The 23,001-nt window shown below is 30.8% G+C and overlaps 3 protein-coding genes across 5 annotated transcripts; 2 read left to right on the forward strand and 1 right to left on the reverse strand.

Moving 5' to 3' along the window:
- Positions 1-515: 515 nt before the first annotated feature.
- LOC122529477 (protein toll-like) lies at positions 516-12,582 on the forward strand. The gene is made up of 6 exons (XM_043655640.1): positions 516-872; positions 7,474-7,716; positions 8,855-9,852; positions 9,955-10,276; positions 10,370-10,963; positions 11,125-12,582. The coding sequence occupies exons 2-6, from the start codon at positions 7,516-7,518 to the stop codon at positions 12,247-12,249; spliced, it is 3,240 nt and encodes a 1,079-aa protein (XP_043511575.1). The 5' UTR covers positions 516-872; positions 7,474-7,515; the 3' UTR covers positions 12,250-12,582.
- A 790-nt stretch (positions 12,583-13,372) lies between these two features.
- Positions 13,373-17,182, reverse strand: LOC122529488 (cation-independent mannose-6-phosphate receptor). 3 transcript variants are annotated; one of them, XM_043655669.1, is made up of 13 exons: positions 16,806-17,182; positions 16,350-16,572; positions 16,113-16,267; positions 15,764-16,029; positions 15,508-15,661; positions 15,284-15,435; positions 15,105-15,217; positions 14,751-14,992; positions 14,462-14,665; positions 14,246-14,389; positions 13,990-14,163; positions 13,641-13,815; positions 13,373-13,568 (listed from the first exon to the last, which is right to left on the reverse strand). In XM_043655669.1, the coding sequence occupies exons 1-13, from the start codon at positions 16,863-16,865 to the stop codon at positions 13,414-13,416; spliced, it is 2,217 nt and encodes a 738-aa protein (XP_043511604.1). In that variant the 5' UTR covers positions 16,866-17,182; the 3' UTR covers positions 13,373-13,413. The 3 variants fall into 3 exon arrangements, with proteins under 3 accessions (XP_043511604.1, XP_043511603.1, XP_043511605.1); XM_043655668.1 differs by having other exon boundaries at positions 13,635-13,815; XM_043655670.1 differs by lacking the exon at positions 16,806-17,182 and having other exon boundaries at positions 13,635-13,815; positions 16,337-16,484.
- Positions 17,183-17,492: 310 nt separating this feature from the next.
- On the forward strand, positions 17,493-22,836 carry LOC122529474 (TELO2-interacting protein 1 homolog). Its single transcript, XM_043655637.1, has 14 exons — positions 17,493-17,772; positions 17,976-18,112; positions 18,251-18,428; positions 18,543-18,720; positions 18,797-19,131; positions 19,195-19,406; positions 19,487-19,885; positions 19,951-20,190; positions 20,285-20,857; positions 20,932-21,229; positions 21,291-21,519; positions 21,593-21,727; positions 21,811-21,912; positions 22,819-22,836. Exons 1-14 carry the CDS (start codon positions 17,579-17,581, stop codon positions 22,834-22,836), a joined length of 3,228 nt encoding a protein of 1,075 aa, XP_043511572.1. The 5' UTR covers positions 17,493-17,578.
- Positions 22,837-23,001: the final 165 nt, after the last annotated feature.

The following is a 23,001-nucleotide window of genomic DNA, read 5'->3' on the forward strand; positions in this document are numbered from 1 at the left end:
TGAAATATCTGTCAGCAGTTGAAGAAATCTTTCGGTAATTCCGCGCATTATCAGAATATCGAGTTGACCATTTTCGTGTTTACTTCTTGCATATATATATTTCGCATAAAAGTAATTTAACTCTCTGAAGAAAAAGTCAAAGTAACACATGAAGTGTAGAAACACGCAATTCGATCTCGATTTTCCCGAGTTATCTTCAAGCGTGACGTCACGCGAACAAGAGGAGAATCATTTTTAACAACCTTGGCGACCCCGAGCAACATTTACAAATATTTGTCGTTGACTATAGCTCGAGCATCGGCGGCCATGTCGAGCGCTGTGTCTGTCATGTTGTCATTAACGATATTAAATGCAAATTATCTTCAAGCTCTCCCACTCTCGCCCTGCGAATTAGAAATTCCCAAGGGGAATTTCTTTCTTTCTTTCTTTCTTTTGTGAAACTCCGCTAGGATCCTCTTCCACCACCACTCCGCGTGGCCAGTGTGTATTTATCAGGCTGTACATCCCACCATCGCAGACTCGGTTCACTCGTTGGATCGAGAATCACGTGGCCTTGTTCGTTCCGTCATTTCGAGCTCGGACTCGCGGCGAACGACAGTGTGCGGCGCGCGCGCAGAGAATCGACACTTCTCGTTGGCTTTCGCGTTTTATGAATCTCACGCGACGCGATTGCAATTTGTTCGTCACTGTTCCGTGATGTTTCTTCGCGAGTCGAACACGGACGACCTCGTTGCCGAATGATCGTGGCTGTGAAAGTATATATAGCGAGCAGTGTGTTCCACGTACGGGGTCATCTTTGCTGGACGCGGCAGAGAAGAAAACAAACGGTGACAGCGAATGATCGCGACGGACAATCGTCGACGTTGAATCTGGTGAGAGGATCTTCTGAGTTTTCGAAACGATTGGCCGCTTGTATCGAAGCGTTAGAGCTTAAAACGTATATATATAATATTTAATCGAATCTAAATGGTCCAATATCAATTGTCAAATCACTGTGTTTTGTTACGTCGCGTGTGATTTTGAAACTTGATCGAAAGCACAACTTCCGCTTGTATCGATTGCCCAGAATTCTCGCGTTATTGTGCATGCATGCATGCATGCTCGGTGTTGTGCAGCGAACACAGAATAATTATTTCTGTATAAAATAGAAGCACGCGAACTATTGTCTTGTTAAATTGTTTTGAAACATATTGCACCCGGGAATGAATAGACGTTCTTCTTGCCATTCTTTCATTTTTCTTTTTTCAATTCGCAAACTGACGCGCGCAATGATGTGTTTTCCGCGAAGCACACGTAACCTACGTTTTTCTTCTAATGCCCGTTTCTATCCCGTTTGATCGATTTATCGATCAAATTCACGCGAATTTGCCGGGGCGTTACTATCTTTAGCGAAGTTTGTGATAAATAAGTAACTATCAGCTTGGCTTCGTGTCGTTGTACGATTGTTTTTTCTTTTTTTCTTCCTTTTTCACGATAAACAAATGTTTTTTCTGTTTAAACCGGAAGTTTATATACAGCTGTAGCGTTCAACTGCTTTCGATCGTTTCAATATCAACATGCGACGTGACAAATCAAAATGTCGTGATTTTGTTGATTGACGTTGGACCTTTTCGATTCGATTAAATATTATGGTTTTTATTTTAAAGCTTCTGAAAAAAAAAAAAGGAAAACAGATTTATAAATTTCATCTGAATTCAGTTTTCAAACGCGGGCGAGGAATGACGGTGCACTTAACGATCAATTAATTGCAACTCTCACAACTGCAAATATCTTAGTGTCTTTCATCTAATACATTATTGTGTTTAACAAGATACCTGAGAAGAACTGATTTCCTCGAAAGAGGGATAATTACGATATCCACGATCTATCGAATCTCTGTTTTATTAGATCGTTTTGTTAGATCGATGTTTCTGAAATAAATAAAATTATTAAAATTCGTAGAAACAATCGAATCATAATTTATACGAAACAAGTATGATAATGAGAATCACTGCCTATTTTTTTTTTTTTTTTTTTTCAATAAAAACCGGTATATTCGGACTTTCCGACAGGAATTATTTACATGATTACACAGTTTGCATTTCTCGGAATTTAGTCTACGATATTTACTATATCTTTTATAGTTGTATAATTCGCAAAATTTAATGAAGTTTCCATATGGTATATTATCAAAGGGAAGATATTACATTCTATTTTTGGGCTCCATCTATCGTATATATATTAGCGCATAGTATTTCGTATTTAATACAGATTTATTGCAATGTGATATTTTGCACTTAGAACATGTAAAATGACAAAATCAAAAAGAATATGAGGAAAATAGGTACGAGCAAGTAAATTAGTGGGTTTTCAATTGGTACCAATTATCAACGGGTAGAAGTTGAAACGTTTCAGAGAAATAGATCTTGTAAGAAGCAAAAAGAGCAAAAACTATCTCGATATAACATAAACGAAGTTGTTAATTTCATTTAATTTCTAGAAAATATAAATAGCGGTGTATTTTAAAAATCAAGCATACATACAAACAAATTCCGGTATTTTAAGTTTTTGTTGAAACGCGTTTTTAAATATAGATTGAACGATCTAACAGTAAGTATATATACAACACTATATATACACTATATATACACTATATATACAACAATATAAAGTTTATTTGATACGCTACGGGAACAATGCAATGCAAATAAATGCATCATTGTTCACAGGAGAATCATTGTTACGTCTTTGAATAAACTGTAGCTCGTGTTAACCTGCTCGAGTGTTTTATCAACTTTCTCGTATCTTGGTTACATTGTGCAAAAGACGAGAAATAGATTACGCGAGGTACCTTATTGTTTCCGATTATTAAATTTACTCTTAAATTTAATACATAGTTGGAAACACAGCGTTGTTTCTCTTATTCATCTTAATTAAGAACAGAGAAAGTAAAATCGGCGAATTAATAATAAATTCGCTTGAAAGAGGATTTTTATTTATCATTTTTTCTGTCTGATAATTCTTGGCTCTGTCTGGCCATTATTTATTTTAGACTTTTTTTTTTTTGGAGAGGATAAAATCCTTTTCTTCTTATTTAGTATGCGTGTATACGTAAGCAAACTTGGACAGGATTCACGGAGCACCATTCAGAGAATTCGCAAAGAGAATGCGAAGCGACCTTGGTTTAACAAAATCGACATTGCCTCTCCACCTGTGCGCGCAACAGCCGCGACGACGACAACTAATAGACGCGTGCAATTCGCGATTATCTAACTCGAAATTATCGCGGAAATATTAATTCAAAGAGTCACGAAATAATTCACCGCAAACAAGCTGCAGAAATTTAATTTCGCCCGCGACAAATAAATCGCTTGAGAGAATAATTAAAAGTAATTAAAACCAAGAGAGGAAAATAACGAACGGAGCTGTATTTATAGCCGCTATTCTTTGGAATCGAAGAATGACTTCGTAGAAATATTTACATTGTCTTATTTCTCAGATGAGATTTTCTGCTGTACTATGGAGCGAATGTGCGTGAAGCAATTATCATTCGTATGTTTAGAAGATTTTAGTGATTTTATAATATAAATTAGAATTTATAAAAAAATGTTAGTTATTTTTTTTTTGTTAGTTTGTTTATGTTAGTTAATTCGTACATTTTCCTTTTTATAAAATGGAGAGGGATTATTCGCTAAAAATATCATCATACAAGGTGTATTTTGTTTGTCTTTGTCATTTAAGATTGTATCTGATTTTTTGAAATTTTTCAACAGCGTATGTGTAACGCTCTACTATACAATTTAACGACAACAAGCCGTGGAATTAGGAAAAACGAATTTATCAATTTATCAAACGTCTGTTGATTCAAAAGCGTAATCACAATGAGACAGACAACGACTGCGTAACAGACATACTCCTACATACATAAAGTAAATATTCTCTCGAATTATTTTGGAGATTCGAAGAATACGGTTGATGTTTTAAAACTTAAATTTAAATTAAATTAAATTTAAATAAAATAAATTTAGATAAAAAAATTTAAATAAATCTTTTCTTATGAAATCCAAATAGAAAATATCTGACAGAAATTATGTCTCTAATTAAAGCAACTTTGTAAATAACTACAGTTAAATTTATTAATTTATTAAGAAAAAAAAAAAGGAAAATGATATGTTTTTAATTAGGAACATTGTGTCTCGCCATCGTTACTGATTTGTTCTCGATTTAAGCATCGTGCAATCGCTCTATCTAATTGATTAGATATTATCATAGATACAGATTAGGTAACATATTAATAAATCAAACATTTCAATTACGAATAGTACAATTTGGAAGGTCATGGTTATAATAATGATCACGACGAATTATGAAACACTTAATCTGAAATATCTAATCTGTAGTATATCGGTCATCTGCGTAAATTGGACATGACTGTCAATAAACAAATATATCAAAACGTATCTTCATGTCAGACGGAAATCATTTTGCAAATCTCTCGCGATGTTTTTCGTCTGTGTTTTGGATCTAACTAGGATCATTATCTACTCTGTGTGCCCCAAGTGTCAGTGTGATATTCTAAAAGTTGGAAAATTGGGTCGTGAAGGGAATCGAAATACGTAAGTGTTATTCCGTTATACTTCGAGATCGCTGCCAAGCTTTATTCAACATTTTTTTAAATGTACTGATCTAGTCTTGACTATTCCACTAATTGCAATTTAATAACATCACGCTAACGAGAAAATATCGACAGGCGTGTAACTTTATACGAAAGTCAACATTTTTCATAATTGTTTGATAAACATGTGTAAGAAATAATGAAAAAAAAAAAAAATTGTCATCGATCTTTCTATCTTGCTATTCATTATCTTTCGTTTCCAGGATATAGAAGTTACGCTAAATATACTTTGATAATTACGTAGATTAAATTAAATAATTTCCAGAGCAGAAAAGTTGATCGTGTCTATTCTTATTAGTTCGAACGACGGTTTCGACAGTAACAAAGGCATCTTGTTCTGTAAAGTAGATTCTACATTTTCGATTTTTCGAAAAATTATTAAATCTTAATTTTCAAAAACTTGAATTAAAGAAAATAATTTGATCTTTAATTTAAAATTAATAGAATAAATTACCTTAGGGATAACAGCGTTATATCTTTTCATGGATCTTATAGAAAAAAAAAAAAAAAAAAAAAATGATTGCGACCTCGATGTTGAATTAAGATAAACTTTAAATGTAGAAGTTTAATAATTAAGTCTGTTCGAACTTTTAAAATCTTACATGATTTGAGTTCAGACCTTTTTTTGCATTTTCTTTTTTTTTTTTGCTAAATATATACGTGACGCGTTAGCACAATGCAACTTGCAAAGCTCAACAATAACAAACCATTTATTAAAGTAGTGCTGAAAGCACTAGAGTCTCACTCCTACACGAAAAATATGTGCCTTGGCACAAATACACACATATCTTAATCGAGTCGAAGTTACAACGTTCGGTAGGTAGAAACAAATTTTTGCTACTGCCGTTCTTTTTATCGTGCGTCCGTGCGAAAATTTATTCACACTCTACTTATCACGTTCGACCTTCGTCAATGTTCACACGCATACCCGTATATGCGTTACGCATTTATCTTGCAACGAGCCGCGGAACGAGGTGTGTCTCATTTCTAGCGAACTCGTGTGTGTAGTAGTTGTCCGGGTCGTTAGCCCGAATGTATCTACGTTTTGTACGCTTGTGAAGGATCTGATACGTGGCAAGCATGATCTTTCGACATTCCTTTCGTGAAAGAATCCAAACGACAATTTCTCGATTCGATCGAATCTACGGCGAATCAATGATCGACGAGTGTAATCACACCTCGTGATCGACAGACACGATTGCAGATTATTAAAACGTTGCCGAATTTAATTAATTGATTTTTAGAACAATGACCTTTCTCCCCCCTCCCGTTTATGATAATCATCCGAAGATTACGGTGATTCACACGATCAACGCAACATCTTTTCTCTGAAATAAGGAAACAGAAAATAAAGAGAGCACTTCCGAGCAGATTGTTTGTTTGATTTACTCTTCTTGTTCTTCGAAGAATAAAGTTTGATATAGATAAAATTGGATAAGAGAGATGAGGGAACGAATATGTCAACACCCTGTTCGAACAGTAAAAATGAATTTTTCCCTGATATTTGCAAACAGGAGTATCGAAACGTATTTTTATCGGTTCATTGATAAATTTCTGAGAAGGCAATGCGCGGGATCCATTTTCTTAAAGCAACCGGAAGAAAACATAGTACAAAAGTTAACGTTTAACGCTATTTTGAAAATGTGCTTTTCAACCGAAATGAACAACAAATCATTTATGAATCATTTCGAGCAAAGTCTGTGGACGTATGCAGCAATGATATTTTTAATATTAAATATTTGCTCCGACAATATTAGCGATCGTTTTTCTCCGTATTTGACGAAGATAAATGCAAACGTTAATCCGATAAACGCGTGAGATGTTCGGTTTGCTTAACATAGTAAATTAAAATATTTTAAATGCAGCTTTCGCCGCAGTTGTTTGAGTCGAGATATTTTCAAACGATTTCAAATTCTGTTCGACAGAGTACGATACTCCGAGAAACAAGAAATAACCACATTTTATATACAGTGGATCAAAAAACTATTGGCGCCCCTAGTTTTCTTGCAATATTTTTAACAAACTCTGTTTCCATAAATAATATAATACTATATTACTATATAATAATATTACTATATATTTCACTATATAATAATATTACTATATAATAATATAATACTATATTATATATGTATAAATAATATAATACTATAATACATACAAAAGTAATGTGCACAGTAGCAAATAATACAAATAATATAAAAATTCAAGAATCAAAAATAATCAAAAATAAATATATATCACATATGGGATTATTATTTTGCAGCTCTACCAAAATATAAAATATTTCTAATGGTCGAGTTTACTTTAATTTACTTTTAAATAGGTTTAAAATAATTTTAGTTTAGTTTACTTTTCTAACTCTCGAATTTTTATATTTCTTGTAATAATATATATATATATATATATATATATTATATATGTGTATATGTAATAATATGTATATTTATATATGTGTATATGTCGTATATATAACTCATTATTGGAAATTGCTTTGGCACGCAGTGAACCATTTATGGAAAATTAGATTTTGTTCATACGTCATTTGCTTTTGTCAAAGATATCGCCAAAAAAGCTAGGTGCGCCAAGTATCACTTTTTTGACCCACTGTATACACACGATTTACGATCTGCGAACTGCGAGTTTCCTTATCATCGCGCGATAGAACCACGCTAATCTGACTCGTCGTACTGCTACTTCCCGTTTCCGATTCCTCTTTCTTTTCGTTATTCAAAAGTTTTCGTCCCGACGAAAGATACTTGACGCGATTTCATAGGAAATAAAAGAAAAAAATAACCTTTATTGTTTCTTGTTGGCAGGCGTAACGTCGATCGTACATACGTCGCGGGAAACTCGGCAGAATGATACTCGACTACTACTCTCTACGACGTTCGATCATCCTCTGCATCGTCATTGCGACGTGCTACGCCTTCAACAGGCAATGCCCGCCGCAACAAGGCTGCAGCTGCATTTCGAAAATCAACGGAGACTACGAGATACACTGTCCCATGAACGAGAGATCGTCCTTCGTCGTGACCGTTCAACAGCATGACTTTATTCAGGTAAGCAATGCGAGTGATGACTCATTGATACTTTTCAAAGAGAGTCCCACTCACTCGCCGAGAACGGAACGTCGGCTATAATGTCGCGCGTAATATCGTATCAAGCTCGCATTTCGCGAGTTCCACGCAACATATTTTTCTTTCTTATAATTATTACTTTATATATCTTTCTGCCATTGATTATATTTATTGATGGAGAGTTTTTTTTTTCCTTTTTTTTTTTTTGCTTCGTTTCTCTTCTCGTGCATACTCGTGTCAACACTTTGTTCTCTTATTGTTTTTTTTTTTTTTTTGTTTCACGATTGAAGATCATAGAGGAAATACACAAGTCATATTCCTCCTCCTCTTTTTTTTTTTTTTTTTTTTTACACGGAGAAAATTCTTTAATTGCATATAAAATATTCAAAGTAAAATATTTGGCCAGTATATCACCACTTTAGGTTCTACTTTTTTTTTTTAGTTTATGGTTTTGGCTCGTGAAAACATGAATAAACTCGTTTGGATCTAATAAATGATTCGTCTTTCAAATCTGTCATATGGGTACAAGTACAATGTTCCTTTTCAACCAGCGAGTGTCAACAAATTACCACGTCAGTGGTACGATTAAATAATGAAGCTTTATCATGTTTCGTTTCGATACGAGATAAATTAACGATCGTCGAAATCATTTTTTGTGTCGTTCATCAATTCTAAATCGATTTTTTGATATCCATTCCATTCCTTCTCCACTCCATTCCTCAAACGTATTAATTGCTTCAAGCGAGTATATTTATTACGCCTCTTTCTTGCATAATAAAATTGTGGAATTAGTTAAAATTATATTTATACTATTGAAATGAATTTAAACGCGAAAGACAGTTAGACACGCTTCGCCTCTCAATTTAATTTCGTATCGGGATCCGAAACTTTCACTTTCCATTACACAACAATTACGTGGAAACAGCTATCGCAATCATCATCAAGCAACAGAAAATTCTCTTTAGCCACAACATGCCATGAAGAATAAATTCTCCACTATAACGTTAACCGTTCGCTTCGATATAAGCAGCTAAAAAATCCTTAATTCATATAAATTGTGGATGGACTTGTTCGATGAAAAATCTCACGAGAAAAATATTCTTATTTTTTTTTTTTCCAGACACAATGCCACAACTCGCCACAATGGGACAGTTTCAATATATCGGAGCTGACATCCACGGACGACGTAAAAGACATATTCTTCCAGATGTGCACTTTACCGACGAGTCTGACTCTAGGAGAGATCGTCAAGAAGTTCGGTGTACGAAACGTGGAGAGGCTGGCGTTTCAGTCGTTCGACGATTTGAGCGGCACGTTGAACAGAAAGCACCTACAGGGATTCCCAAATTTACGACGACTAATATTGTCGAGCAACGGCCTGACCAACCTCAGCAGCGATCTTTTCGCCGATCTGTCGCAACTAGTCTGGCTCGACTTGCGCGAGAATCGCGTACGCTTATCACCGGGGATCTTCAGCTACACGCCGAGATTAGAGGTGCTTGAATTAGGTAACAACATGATGGAGAGCATCGAGCCAGGCATCTTCGACCCGTTGAAGAAGCTACGACTTTTGAATCTATGGCAGAACAAGTTCACGACGATCGAGCCGGGCACGTTCGACAAACTCGAGACTCTGAATTCTTTGGATCTGAACGGGAACGAACTGGCCACGTTGCCCACAGATGTTTTCGCAAAGCTGGTGAATCTCGAGGCGTTGAATCTGTTTTGGAACAATTTCTCGTCGTTGCCGGAGGGTTTGCTCCAGCACAACATCAATTTGAAGACGGTGAATTTGTATAGCAATCGAAGGAACATGACGAGGCTGCCGAACGGATTGTTCGCGAACTTGACGGAGCTGAGGGCGGTGGAGTTGAGGAGCAACGGTTTGAAGGAAGTGCCGGCTGATTTGTTTCGCGGTTGCCTCTCACTGACGAACGTTAGCTTGCAAAGGAACTATATCGAATCGCTCCCCGAAGACCTCTTCAAGGACTTGAAAAACTTGTCGATGTTGCTACTCAATTTTAACGAGCTGACCTCGCTGCCCGATGAGATATTCTTTGATTTGAGTCAATTGACCACGCTGGATTTGTCGAAGAATCATCTCACTTCGATATCCAGGTACAAATGAAGTTAAAATAATTCAATGTTGAAGAGGACAATTTTCATTTGCTATCGTCTAGATACGAAAGTGTAATCTCCCTCTTATTTTACACATTTCAGAACTCTTTTTAGCCGTTTGAAGTCACTGGATTATCTGAACATGTCTGAAAACAAGCTGAAAGAAATAGAGGACATGAGTTTCAACTTCATGCCAAAACTACGGATCGCGGTATTCTCTGACAATTATCTTACGTTCAATACCTCGACGAGCAATCCTTACTGGGATGATTACGGAAAGAAATCACCTTTCCATAGTTGTACCGCATTAGAGGAATTATATTTGGACAGGAACAACATTTCGGAGATATTCGGTGATTGGGTCATAAGTACTTTGTATCTGCGAATTTTAGACCTGCAGTTTAACCAAATAACGCAACTATCGGTGAGACAATGGAGATATTACTGAAAGATTAACAAATCTTTTAGTTACGTTTGTCTCTTAATTAAGAAACTTTGAATCTCATACATGTTTTAGGTCGAGGATCTGCAATTCGTATCCAACAACATTAAAGTGAATTTAACGCACAATCAGATAAAAGTCATCAACCTGGCTCACGTTGAGGAAATAGCGAAATATCAAAAGGTTCCACGCGATGTACTGATATTCGTCGAGGCTAATCCTATTAACTGCGACTGTAGTGCATACGACTTTCTTCGTTACTTGGATGGAAGACTGCACCCTTACGTCCAGAATTATTTCCACATAATACCGCAACATTTAACGTGTCAAACTCCAGACAGGCTTGCAGGCATAGAAGTAACAGATTTGAAATCGAAGCAATTAAAGTGTCAAATATTGGACCCATGTCCCGACAGCTGTACGTGCTGGTTGATACGCGACGACGAAACATTTTTGATCGATTGTTCGTACAAGAATTTGACAAGTGTGCCGCGAAATATCAAAACTTTGCCATCGCGCAATGTCGAGTTAAATTTCACGGGCAACGAATTGACCACAATGGTGCCGTTGGCTGAAATCGGCTTGGATGACGTACAAATATCTAAATTGCTGCTATCGAACAATAATATCAATAAAATATCCGTCAACGAATTGCCATTGAACATGAAGGTACGTAAAATATAAATTTCCTTTATTTTTGAGGGGGGGAGGGGTGGATCTTTTGACTTTTAGTTCATCTGATTAATTGTCAGTACTATCAATGCGACATCATTGTCATTTTTTGTTAGTAAATATAATCAATGAATGAAATCAAATTTTGAATGTTTCAGGTTTTGGAACTGCATAACAACAACATCAGCAGATTAAACTTGGACGTTCTGCAATTTATGAAAAATACTTCATTGACAGAGCTGACATTACACGGAAATCCATGGGTGTGCGATTGCGACGCAAGAGATTTTCTCAATTTCATTCAAACGAAAGTTATAGAGATCCCTGACTCCTTGGAAATTACTTGCGAAAATATGGACGTATCGATGGTGAAGATGACAGCAACAGATCTCTGTCCGATAAACACCTTGATAATAATCGTGGTGAGCACGACCATAGCTATCACTGGTCTGATAATCGGTCTACTAGCAGCACTCTATTACCGATATCAACGAGAGATCAAAGTTTGGTTGTACGCGCATCAGCTGTGCTTGTGGCTAGTAACCGAAGACGAATTGGACAAGGATAAGCTGTACGATGCGTTCATAAGCTACTCTCACAAGGACGAAGACTTTGTTGTGAATGAGCTGGTGCCACAGCTAGAAACTGGTCCAAGACCGTTTAAACTGTGTTTGCATTTCCGCGATTGGTTAGCTGGAGAATGGATACCGACACAAATTGCACGTTCCGTACAGGATTCTAGGCGAACGATAGTAGTGTTATCACCGAACTTTTTGGAGAGTGTTTGGGGGCGAATGGAATTCAGAGCAGCGCATAGTCAGGCGCTGAGCGAAGGGAGAGCAAGAGTTATTTTAATTTTGTATGGAGAGATCGGCCCCACTGACGACTTGGATCCAGAACTCAAGGCGTACTTGAGCATGAACACGTACGTGAAATGGGGTGATCCTTGGTTCTGGGATAAACTGCGATATGCGTTACCACATTCCCCAGAGCTGATAAAGAACGCTATAAGAAGGAAAATCTTTGCAAAGCATCAACCGTGCATACAAATCAGCGGCGAGAAGAAAGAATTAATTCATACAAACAACGTTCCTGAAACACCTCCTGCAGCGAGCACTCCACCGGCAGATTCTCTTAAAATATTTATATCCGACGAGAAGGAAGGAAATAATAAAGAGCATCTAGGAAATTTGTCTCCAACAGATTGTAGTACTAAACTCATTCTTTCGACTGAGGAGTTAATAAAACATAATCTTAACAAAGTACAATGTACCACCGTGTAGTGGGATCATTGTACATGTTTAAGAATATACGAAACATTTTCAAGAAGGAAATATTTCTTCAGCAAAACCAAATTACTCATTTTGTGCCTTTAATGTGAATTTTTCTACGACTTTATTCAAATGGAAAATAAAACATATCCGCTGCCAGCTGATGTGTAGAAAATCGATCATTGCAATTCATGCAGAATTTCATTTGTATAATATGTATAAATAGGTAAATTGAATACATTATGCAATGTGTTATACATGTGCGATTATATTTAAGATTCAATGTAAGCTTCATATATTTGTCTTTCGAAAAACGATGTCTATCATCTATGATACCGGAAGGGACAAAATCAGATCACGTCACATATACATATGTAATAGTAATGAACATGCTTGAATAATATTTCAGGCTTGAAATTATCATAAGTCTAAATTTTTGAGTAAGTATTTCGATCAATATTTAATGCGTAGTGCAATGTCGAAAATTCTTTACAGCCTTTAATGTATCATCGCATTTTTAAATTTATAAATTTCTTTTGTGAAATTTTAAATATCACTATAAGTAAACGTTAAAGACAAATTACATACAACGACTGAACAAACTTGATTTTAAAAGATAGATAGATTGTAGTAAATAAGATTTTTTATAATTTTGAATAGCTTTTAACTTTTAATGTGTTCCCATTATTAGTAAAGTAGATTATTATTATAAAAATAAGATAAATATTAAATTAATTACTTTTCATCAGAATTTTCATCAAATAATATTTGTTTCTCTATAGTACTGTATACTTTATGTATGTATGCAATGAATTTTCATTTATCATTTACATATATTAATGTCTATTTCTTATGTGCGTAAATTATAATGATATTACATAAACAAAATTGCATGAGATTTAATTAGATATACATACATAAAATAATTCATTGTGTTAAAATTCTGTTACTATGATAAGATTAAGATCATATGTATATAGATATGTATGTTATGTTACTATACAATCGCTATTTTATTGCTCAATTTTGTGAGCTCAATAATTTTTTTTATAATTACCATTAGATGTAATATTTTAATAAAAAAAAAAATCATAAAGACATTAAGAACTTTGACTAGAAAAATAAAGAATCTCACTTTAAATTAATGATTTTTTTATTGTATTGTACTCTTTAATGTTAAAACAATTTTATTATATTATTAAAAACGTACCTGAGAAATAAATATTCGTATAATCTTTCACACATATTGTAAAAACTTACCCATAACAGCTTTGGTGTGCCAATTCCTATAGACTCGTTGCATATAAATCGTACTTCGGATGTGTAGGAATCTAATTAATATAAAAATAATAATATAAAATTTATAATTCAACAATAAATAAACAGTACATACTTACTATTTTTATTTCCACATTTGCTACCGTTAGAATATTGAAGTTTTATAACATTTCTACCATAATCAAAAATTACGTTTGTCAGTGATCCATAACCATTATTTCCTTGACATACAGAAGAACCATTACAGCTCTTTTCTCCACATATACTTATACTATATTCTTTTCCTTGTTTATTCTTCACCTACAACAAGTGAAATGAGTTTTCAAAGAATTAATAAATATATTATTTTATTCTTTCGTATAAGACTCATAATTTATAAATTTTACATTAATGAAAACATTAATAATAAACATTCAATTGGGTTTTATAATTTTATCAAATTAATTTACAAAAAACAGAAAATATTAGACTTACATAGTATATTTTCTCATTTTTATGTAATAAAGACAGATTACATTCATGTGAAAGTAATTGATCTTTTATTATACAGGGAGAAGTCCAATTTCCCATTGTAGCACCACACGTTATACTTGTTTTCCACTCAAAAATGTAAGTGCAGTCTTCATATTTTTTAAATTCTGGAAATCCCTTGAAATCATAAATATATAATTATACAATACTCCTCTTTAAAAATCACAGATAGTTGTATAAATAAATATCGATTAATTACCTTATCATTATTATAACACGGAAATGTAAAATTGGAAGAAATTGATTTTTTTGGATTCTCAGGACAGGGAGATCCATCCACGTAACGTAATACAGTTTCATGGTTTTTATTTAATACAGGACTTTCTTTTGGAAACCCTAAACTCTATGTAAATACTTATCATTTTCAGTTTAAAAAAAAGTAATTATAGATTTTTAAAAATTTTTAATTACTTACGGTCTCATTTACATATTCATTATCCGAACTTAATGAAGTTTTGCAAACTGCGCTGCCATGAGCACATGTTAAACCTGATACAGAAATAAGAGGTCTACATATGTTTATATGAAACTCAGTTTTATTTATTTTTACGACATAGTTATTGGTAGATTTTATCAATGAACTTAAATTTATTTCATCATCATCAGTCACACATTTTACCTACAAAGTGTAAATTTTTGTCTGTAATGATTCAAAAACATATATACTTGAAATATTAAGTAAATAATTGTCTATTATTATCTACCCTATTCCCACAAACTAAATTAGTGTTCCAATGTATAATCAATTGACAATCATCTTGTTCCATAATAAGTGGTCCATCAGGAGATCCTTCTGCTCCACATATAAATGCAATAATTGTGTAACGTCGTTGTCCAGTTTTACATACATCTCCATCTGTATAATTTAAATATGGTCCACCTTCTTCCCACATTAAATTTGTATTAGCCTTTCCCATGGATGTGTATGAATTAATACGACAAACACCTAGATGTGAAAACAAAAATACATATAATCCAATAACAAATTGGACAAATAAAATAGTAGTATAATTATGTTTAAAAAATAAATGAGAAAGATATAAAATAATTTAAATAACCTGTTCCTGACGCACATAAATTCACAAGTGAGTTACATACTCCAAATTTATATTCTGTGCCATTTTTTCTTATTGTATAAGAATTTTTATTCATTAAAAGTCGCAAATCATATCTGAAATCAAATGTTTATTAAGAACTAAAATATAAGTGTAAATCAAATTTTTTAGTTTAACCTTACGTAAAATTTGTGAGAGGATTAGTCACTGTACATTTGCCAGCAGTGGCTGTACTATGATTACGTAAAGATTCCACACTGCAAGCTGCTGCAGTTTTCCACATTATTCGATAGTGACATTCTTCACTTCCTCCAGTATATTCTGGAACTGTATCCTAATCAAAAATAGAGACTTACAAAAAAATGCAAATATTGAATTAGTGAATAATATGTACTATAATATTTACCAAAGCTTCAAAATCACATATAAAAAAGATAGATGTCTTAATATGTGGTTCTGTAATATCTCTCACTTTACACAAATCTCCATCCTGATATTCAAGTCTAAGTGCTCCATCTATTATAAATGGTGGGTCATGAACATCACCCAAATTTACATATCTGTAATAAAATAATAATTATCTATATATGCATAATGTCAATGTATAAGTTTGATTACAAATTATTTATAGAAAATTTATAGAAAAATAAAAATATCCATACTCAGTTCCTGTAGAACTCTGTAAACAAGCTCCCGAACGTAATTGACACAAAGCATTGTGTTCAAATATTACAGAGTGACAAATATTTAATATAATCTTTGAAGATATTCTATTACCCGTATGAACAACATAATTTTGTGAATATTTTGTTAAAGGTGATAGATCGTAATGCAATCCATTATGTGTTACTGTACAATTTTGTTTAATTCGAGGTCCACAAGCAAAAGCAGTTTTCCACATCATATATATATTACATAATTCTAATGTCTAAAATATTAATAATAAATTATAAATTTATATTATATATACATATGTGTGTGTGTGTATGTATGATTATATACAATACATACATGAGAAAATAATTCTGGATGAGAATTATTCTCAGCCTCATAATCACATTTCATAATAATATTTACAGTGTATTTAGTATCAGCTGTACAATCATCACCTGTGAATACAAACATTATCGTCCCATTTTTTATATTCACCTTTGGACGCATTTTTCCTACAAGAAAATAAAATTATTTTATCATAGATAGATATCAATTTCAATATTTTATATATATGTATATACATAAAATTAGAACCTATTCCTTTCTCTTCTTTGTTTTTTGTCAAGCAAACTGCATATCCATCTTTCCCATTGCATTTTTCTTTCAGTGGAGAACATAATTGCAAACGTATAGTTGCATTGAAAAACTCATTATTTGAAATATATTTTGTACTTGTGAGACTTGTAAAGTTGTAAGAAAAAAGTTTCAAAACAGGTTCATGAATTACGCAAAAATTGTCATCCACTACTGATATATCCTGCATAAAATATGTACTAATAAACTTCTTGTCTCATAAAACACTTCATTGTCTCATAAAACTTAAATTACATAAACAATTTGAAACAAATTTACAGTTTTATATACACAAAAGTACATACACTATATTAGAACTCATTAAATTTCAAGTGATTTTTTTACGTTGTAAATAATGTAACAAAGAGATATTCTAAGAATATATTATAGATAACAAAAAATAGATTTAATACGTACAGCAGAAACTGCAACAATTGCAAAATAGTGAAAGAATAATAAAATGTTTAACTTGTACATGTCTTTTCTTTGTTTGGTAGTAGATTAATCACATTGTAAATATCTGGCGTATTAACATGCATAACAATAGCATTCGCTGTTGAACGTTTATTAAAAAGTAAATGATTATCTTTTAGTGATAAATACAAAAGAAATATCTAAATCGTTTTATCTGAATGAAACAGCGTTTATTTTAGGTTGGACGATTTATTTTCTCCTTTAACGAATGACAATTGAGAAGTTTATTGACTGCTGGTAAAAGCGTTAGATCTATTTTCCTATAATAGAATTTTAATTACATTAAACAAACAATGATGCCAAAAAATTTCTAAATTATTCTTTAATGTACATTTCGTTATTATGAAAAAATGCATCAATTGTTGTAATATTTTCATAAATAGTAAATACAAATTTCAAAAGCAAAATTCAATTAAATTCAAATTAAATTCAAATTCAAATTTAATTTGAATAACATTATTATTTTTAAAATTCTATACTTTCTGTAGTTTATTATACAATATTTTATAATAATAAGAATAATGTTGAGGCTGATAATATATGTTTTTTTGAATCCCTTCGTATATATATATATATACATATATATATATATATATATATATATATATATATATATATATTTGCATTCGTGTGAGTAAGTATCAACACGTATTTAAAACAAAGTGCATCGATAGTGTCATTTAGAATTTGCAAGATTTTGTTGTTTCAAATAAGAAATGGAACGTTTTAAAATACAAGAAGCATTTACTACCTTAAAGCCACTTTGTGATGCTTTAATGAAAAATCCAAATGTAAAAATTGCTCGTGATATTGCCAATGTCTTTCCAAAAATCTCAGACAAAGTTATTCAAGATTTGTTTGAATATATTTTATTTCCCTTCATTGTGCATCTACCAAATAACACATTAAAGTAAAGTATTTTATATTTTATAATATAAAAATTAATGCAGCTATGTAGTAATTAATTCATCATATATATTATTTAATCATTATTAATGATTATAGATTATAATTTATTTTAATAAATCCTGGAGATTATTGTATTTAAATAAATATAAATTTGTATTTTATTTAATGCAATAAATACAATTAAGTATTCTTAATTCTTCACAGTCGAAACATAAAAGAGGAATTAGTCAAAACAACTCAAGCACTAATATGCAGGACGAAGATATCAAACATAAAATATTTCACTGAATTATATTCGTGCCTTTTAATACAAATTTATGACAAAACTCAAAAAAATATGGGTAAATACAATATGTATTGGAATACACTTTTTTGATTCATTATTTATTTTGCCTAATAATAAGATTATTTTTAACAGATTATTTTAATTTATATTACTACAAATTATATTATATGTAACTTATATTTAATTTTTACAGTAATCACAGGACATGAAGAACTAAAAATAGCAGTACTCTCATGCATTAAAACTTTGATAAATTCTTGTTTCACAAATGTTTTAGAACAGATATATACAAAAGAAAATGCTGCTAAACTAGGACAAGGGATATTATTATCAATAACAATAGGAAGAAATGAAAAATCCAATCTTCTTAGGTAAATATAATGAAAATCTATTGATTTCTTTTTTTTCTCAATAATTTATGAATATATGGTTATATATTTTTTCAATAATTCATGAATACATGGTTATATTTTTTAAATTTTTAGATTAGAAGCTGTTGAAACAGTAATGACGTTATGTCAAATTAATGATGAATCAAATCGATTTGATCCTATATGGCATGATCAAGTTGCTGATATTATTATGTTATTTTTACCTGGAATTGTCAGTGGTTTGCAAGAAATAGCTACAGGAAGTGATACACAAGGGTATAAACTTACGATGGTAATAGAAAGAAATTTCTAAAAATTCAGATTATCATTTCTAATTATATCAAGATTTTATATCAACTAAATTGTAGATAGCTCTAAGAGCTTGGGGCAGGGTGATATCTCTTGCAATGAAAGATAAAGAGGAAGAAGACTACGTACCATCACTAAGTGATTTAGTCAAAATAAATAATGAAAAACCTATTGATCCAACTGATAATGTAGGTGTTTTTCCAAATATGAAAAATCGAAGCGAATTAGAGAATCATCTTAAAAGTACAACAAGGAATAAAGAATGGTTTAATGCTTGCGCAATTAAACTTAGTATACTTGTTCAACAATTACATGTATTAATAAGACATTCTCACTATAAAGTTAGAAAAGAACTAGTTGAAAGTATTCATTTATTGCTTACATCATGTCCTAGGTAATACTTTATCTTATTTTTTAAACATTTCTAAAAGGATATTACATATATTTTTTTAAACAGGAATATGAAACCAAATATTATATTATTAATAGAGTATTTGATGTGTCTAACTGAAGATGAATTTCCAGCAGTACATGACAAAGCTGATGAAGTATTAAATACAATTATTACAAATTTCATACAAGGTAATAATATGAAGTCCTTAGTGGAATTGTTAGAAGAAAATTTTTATGATTTGCTTACAAAATTACCTAGGATTATCAGGAAGTCTGGTACGACAATATCGCAATTATTACTATTATTTAGAAATAATATAAAAAAAAAAGTTTAACAAAATATCTCTACTTTTTAGATGATAGTGACCAGTTAGCTTGTTTAAATCAAATTGCTGGTTATTTAAAGCTTCTTGGAGAAAAGAGATTGCCTCATATTATGATGTCAGCACCTCACGTTCATAGATTAATATTGGCTCTCGTATATGTATCTGAAATAAATTATAGTAATGTCTCTCTTCTGCAAGCAATAAATGTTAAAGATCTTGATGATCCAGCATATTCATATGGATCACATTTGTGGAGACAATTTAAATTTATCCAAAATAATGCGTGTGAAGCGAGAGTTATTGCAATATGTAAATATTTAGGTGAATTTGGAGATCTTCGAATTTTAGTAGATACCATTCTTGATCTTATGCTTAATGCATCACAGCATAGAAAGGAGTTAATCTTATTATTGAACTGGATAATGTATGGTACGTTGAATAATTCTCTGTTTCAGGACAATTTAAGATACATTAAATGTTATTAAATATTTTAGTGCCTGTCAAGGATTCATCAGTTTTATCAATTTATAAAGAGGTTGTTGAGTTTTATATAAATCCTGAATTTTGGTATCCACCAATTGAAATTAGTAAAGATACATCCTTACAAGTTGCACAAAGCAATGTGGTACGATGTTGCTTATTATTAGAAGGTTTGGGATTAATAGCTCAAAATTTGAAACGTGATTATGATAGATTTCTTCTTAATACGTTATATCTTGTTATAGAAAGAGCAGGTGATTATTAATTTTTATATCAATATCAATATAATTAAGAAATGACAAAATAATAGAATTTTTTACATGAAAAGTATTATTTACATATCTTTAGGTAGTGGACATAGTCTAATCAGTTTTGTTGGTACTCAAACTCTCGAACAAATTGCAAAATCTCAGCAACATGATACAGTAGGAGATCTTCTACGTGCAAATGTCGACTACTTTTCATATCATGTTGGTATAAAATTACGTAAAGTAGAACATAATCCTAATGTACTTGATGTGGTTGAAGTTGTTATGAAATATAGTACAATGGATGTATTACCCTGTTTGAAACAAATTGTTGAGGATGTGCTATCACAACTAAATAACAGTTTTCAAAAAAGAAATTCTTATGTTTCTTTTTTAAAAATTTTTTATACTTTTATAAAATGCACTAAAAAATTTGCAAATTCTGAACATGTGCCAATAGTACATGAACAAAGTAAAAACGAATCTTCAACAGCTAAAAGTGAATCTTTGAAAATTATTCAATTTTTATCAGATTATTGTGAAGCAAAAAAAGTTGATGAAGATATAAATGATATAGAACAATGTTGTGATATTAAAGAGAAAGAGGAGAATGAAGAAGAAAAAATAGAAATAGAAGAAAATGAATATCAAGAAAATTCTATAGAACAAGAAGGTAAATATACATTATTAAAATCAATAATAAAAAGAAATTACTATAAATAATAATATATTAAATAAAAATTCTAGAAAAAGAAGAAAATATACCACTTTACATTAAAATAGTTGAAGATGTACTAAAACATTGTACACATTTTTTACCATCTAAAGAAATAGAAATTTCATTGATTGCAATGACAACTATACAAGAAGGTCTTGAGATTTTAACAAATTGGGAAAATCAACTATTACCCATTGTGCATATACTTTGGCACCCACTAGTGGATAGATTTTACGATGAAAATGTATTAATAATTAATCGAGCATGGCAATTATTAAATGTGGTAGCTCGTGTTTCAAAAGATTTTATACGACATAGAACGTTGAAGTATGTATTTTATATTTTATACTCTATATATATTTACAACAATAATTATTATAATTTTTAGACAAGTATTACCCGCACTCTCAAAGTTTCTGAGTAATTCTGTTAATGAAAGTTACAATAAAAGCTCTGAGAGTATATATAAATTTACTCAAACTTATAAATTACAAAAAGAATTACTTTGTACCTTGGGGCAAATGACAAAGAATTTACATCTTCAGGAACGAGAAACATTTAATGTCTTAAGTATTGTAGAGCCATACCTTGACAAACATCAGAATTTCGTATTACAAGTAAATTTTGACGTTACGAACATTTTTACATATAAATGTCGTTTCGATTTATATTATTATTTTACATTTATAGGAATGTTGTGTACAATTGTACAAGGATATTGCGGATTATAATAGTGATATTGTCTGGGTGAAATGTCTTGGTATTTTTAATTCTAAAGTAAAAAAAACTGTTTCAGATGCAACGTTTAGTATTACAGATTTAATGGTATGCAATAATATGAATTTTTTTTAAGAATATAATAATTATAATTATTAAAAGTTAAATATTTAATTTTTATTATTTTTTAGATTACTGAAAATATTTCAACAAATAAATACTTGAAAAATATACAAATTATTATAAAATATATTCAAGATAAAATTGCTGATTGTCATGAAATTAAAAAAATAGTTTTAAAGTGATTGTTTTGTAAAAATATAAAATGTATGTAAGTTTGTATCATAATAAATGTAAATAGATTTATATATAGTATTTCTTATACTTTATTCATAATTGTACTATTTAAAAATTAAAATAAATAAATAAAATTTATAATTTTCCAAACTTTTATTTGTATACAATTTTTATTCAATTATGGTATTTAACATTTTACAATTTTCATATTGTTGTTTACATTCTTATTTGTACAATAACTTATATTTATTAAAAATTTTACATTTATCTACAAAGCAAATAATTATCCTATACAACAGATATATTTTTATAATCTATTCACAGACCACACAGCTCATTTTATATTTATTTAGTTATAAATGTATAGTAAATTAAATCCTTTTGTACTGTGACATACATTTTACTTCTTGTATTTCTCATTGGGTGATATAACTTGATTTTCATTTCGTTACTTATAACACAGTTATAATTTGACAACAATTTACGAATGATAATAAAAATAATAATGTAACTTTCATTTAATTAAGCCAAAAAATGCTTATAAATGCAGGAAATTTGAAATCCGAGATATTAACATCCTTTTTATATATTCTTAAATGCAATTTTAATTTGCTTCAGAAAATATTGTGAAAGTTTTTTTGTTAGGAGTTAACTTTAAATTTCTGTTATATTTTTATAATATAAATCTATAATTCAATTTTTCATATATATCCGCTCTTTTAAACTTTTTTCAATTATTCCAAATATGTCTAAACATATATTCTTCATTACATGCTTACACAATATTTCAATTCTTGCAAGAAAAAACTATAAAGTATAGTTCTTAGAATAATGTGTGTGTGTGTGTGTGTGTATATATATGTTATGAATTTTAAACTTGAAAAATTTGTAATAATTTTTAGGTGATAGAATCTATATAATTTAACACATAAATTTAATATAACATAACTTCTAAATATCATTTTTAAACAGTTGGAAATTAAATTTATGAAATATCAAATTTATGAACAAACGAAATTAAAACCATTCTTGATATTTTTATTCTAATTTTCTATTAAAATTAATTTGTTTAAGTGTATATATAT

The sequence above is a fragment of the Frieseomelitta varia genome, unplaced genomic scaffold, assembly GCF_011392965.1.
Source record: "Frieseomelitta varia isolate USP_RPSP 00005682 unplaced genomic scaffold, Fvar_1.2 scaffold_289, whole genome shotgun sequence".
NCBI lineage: Eukaryota > Metazoa > Arthropoda > Insecta > Hymenoptera > Apidae > Frieseomelitta > Frieseomelitta varia.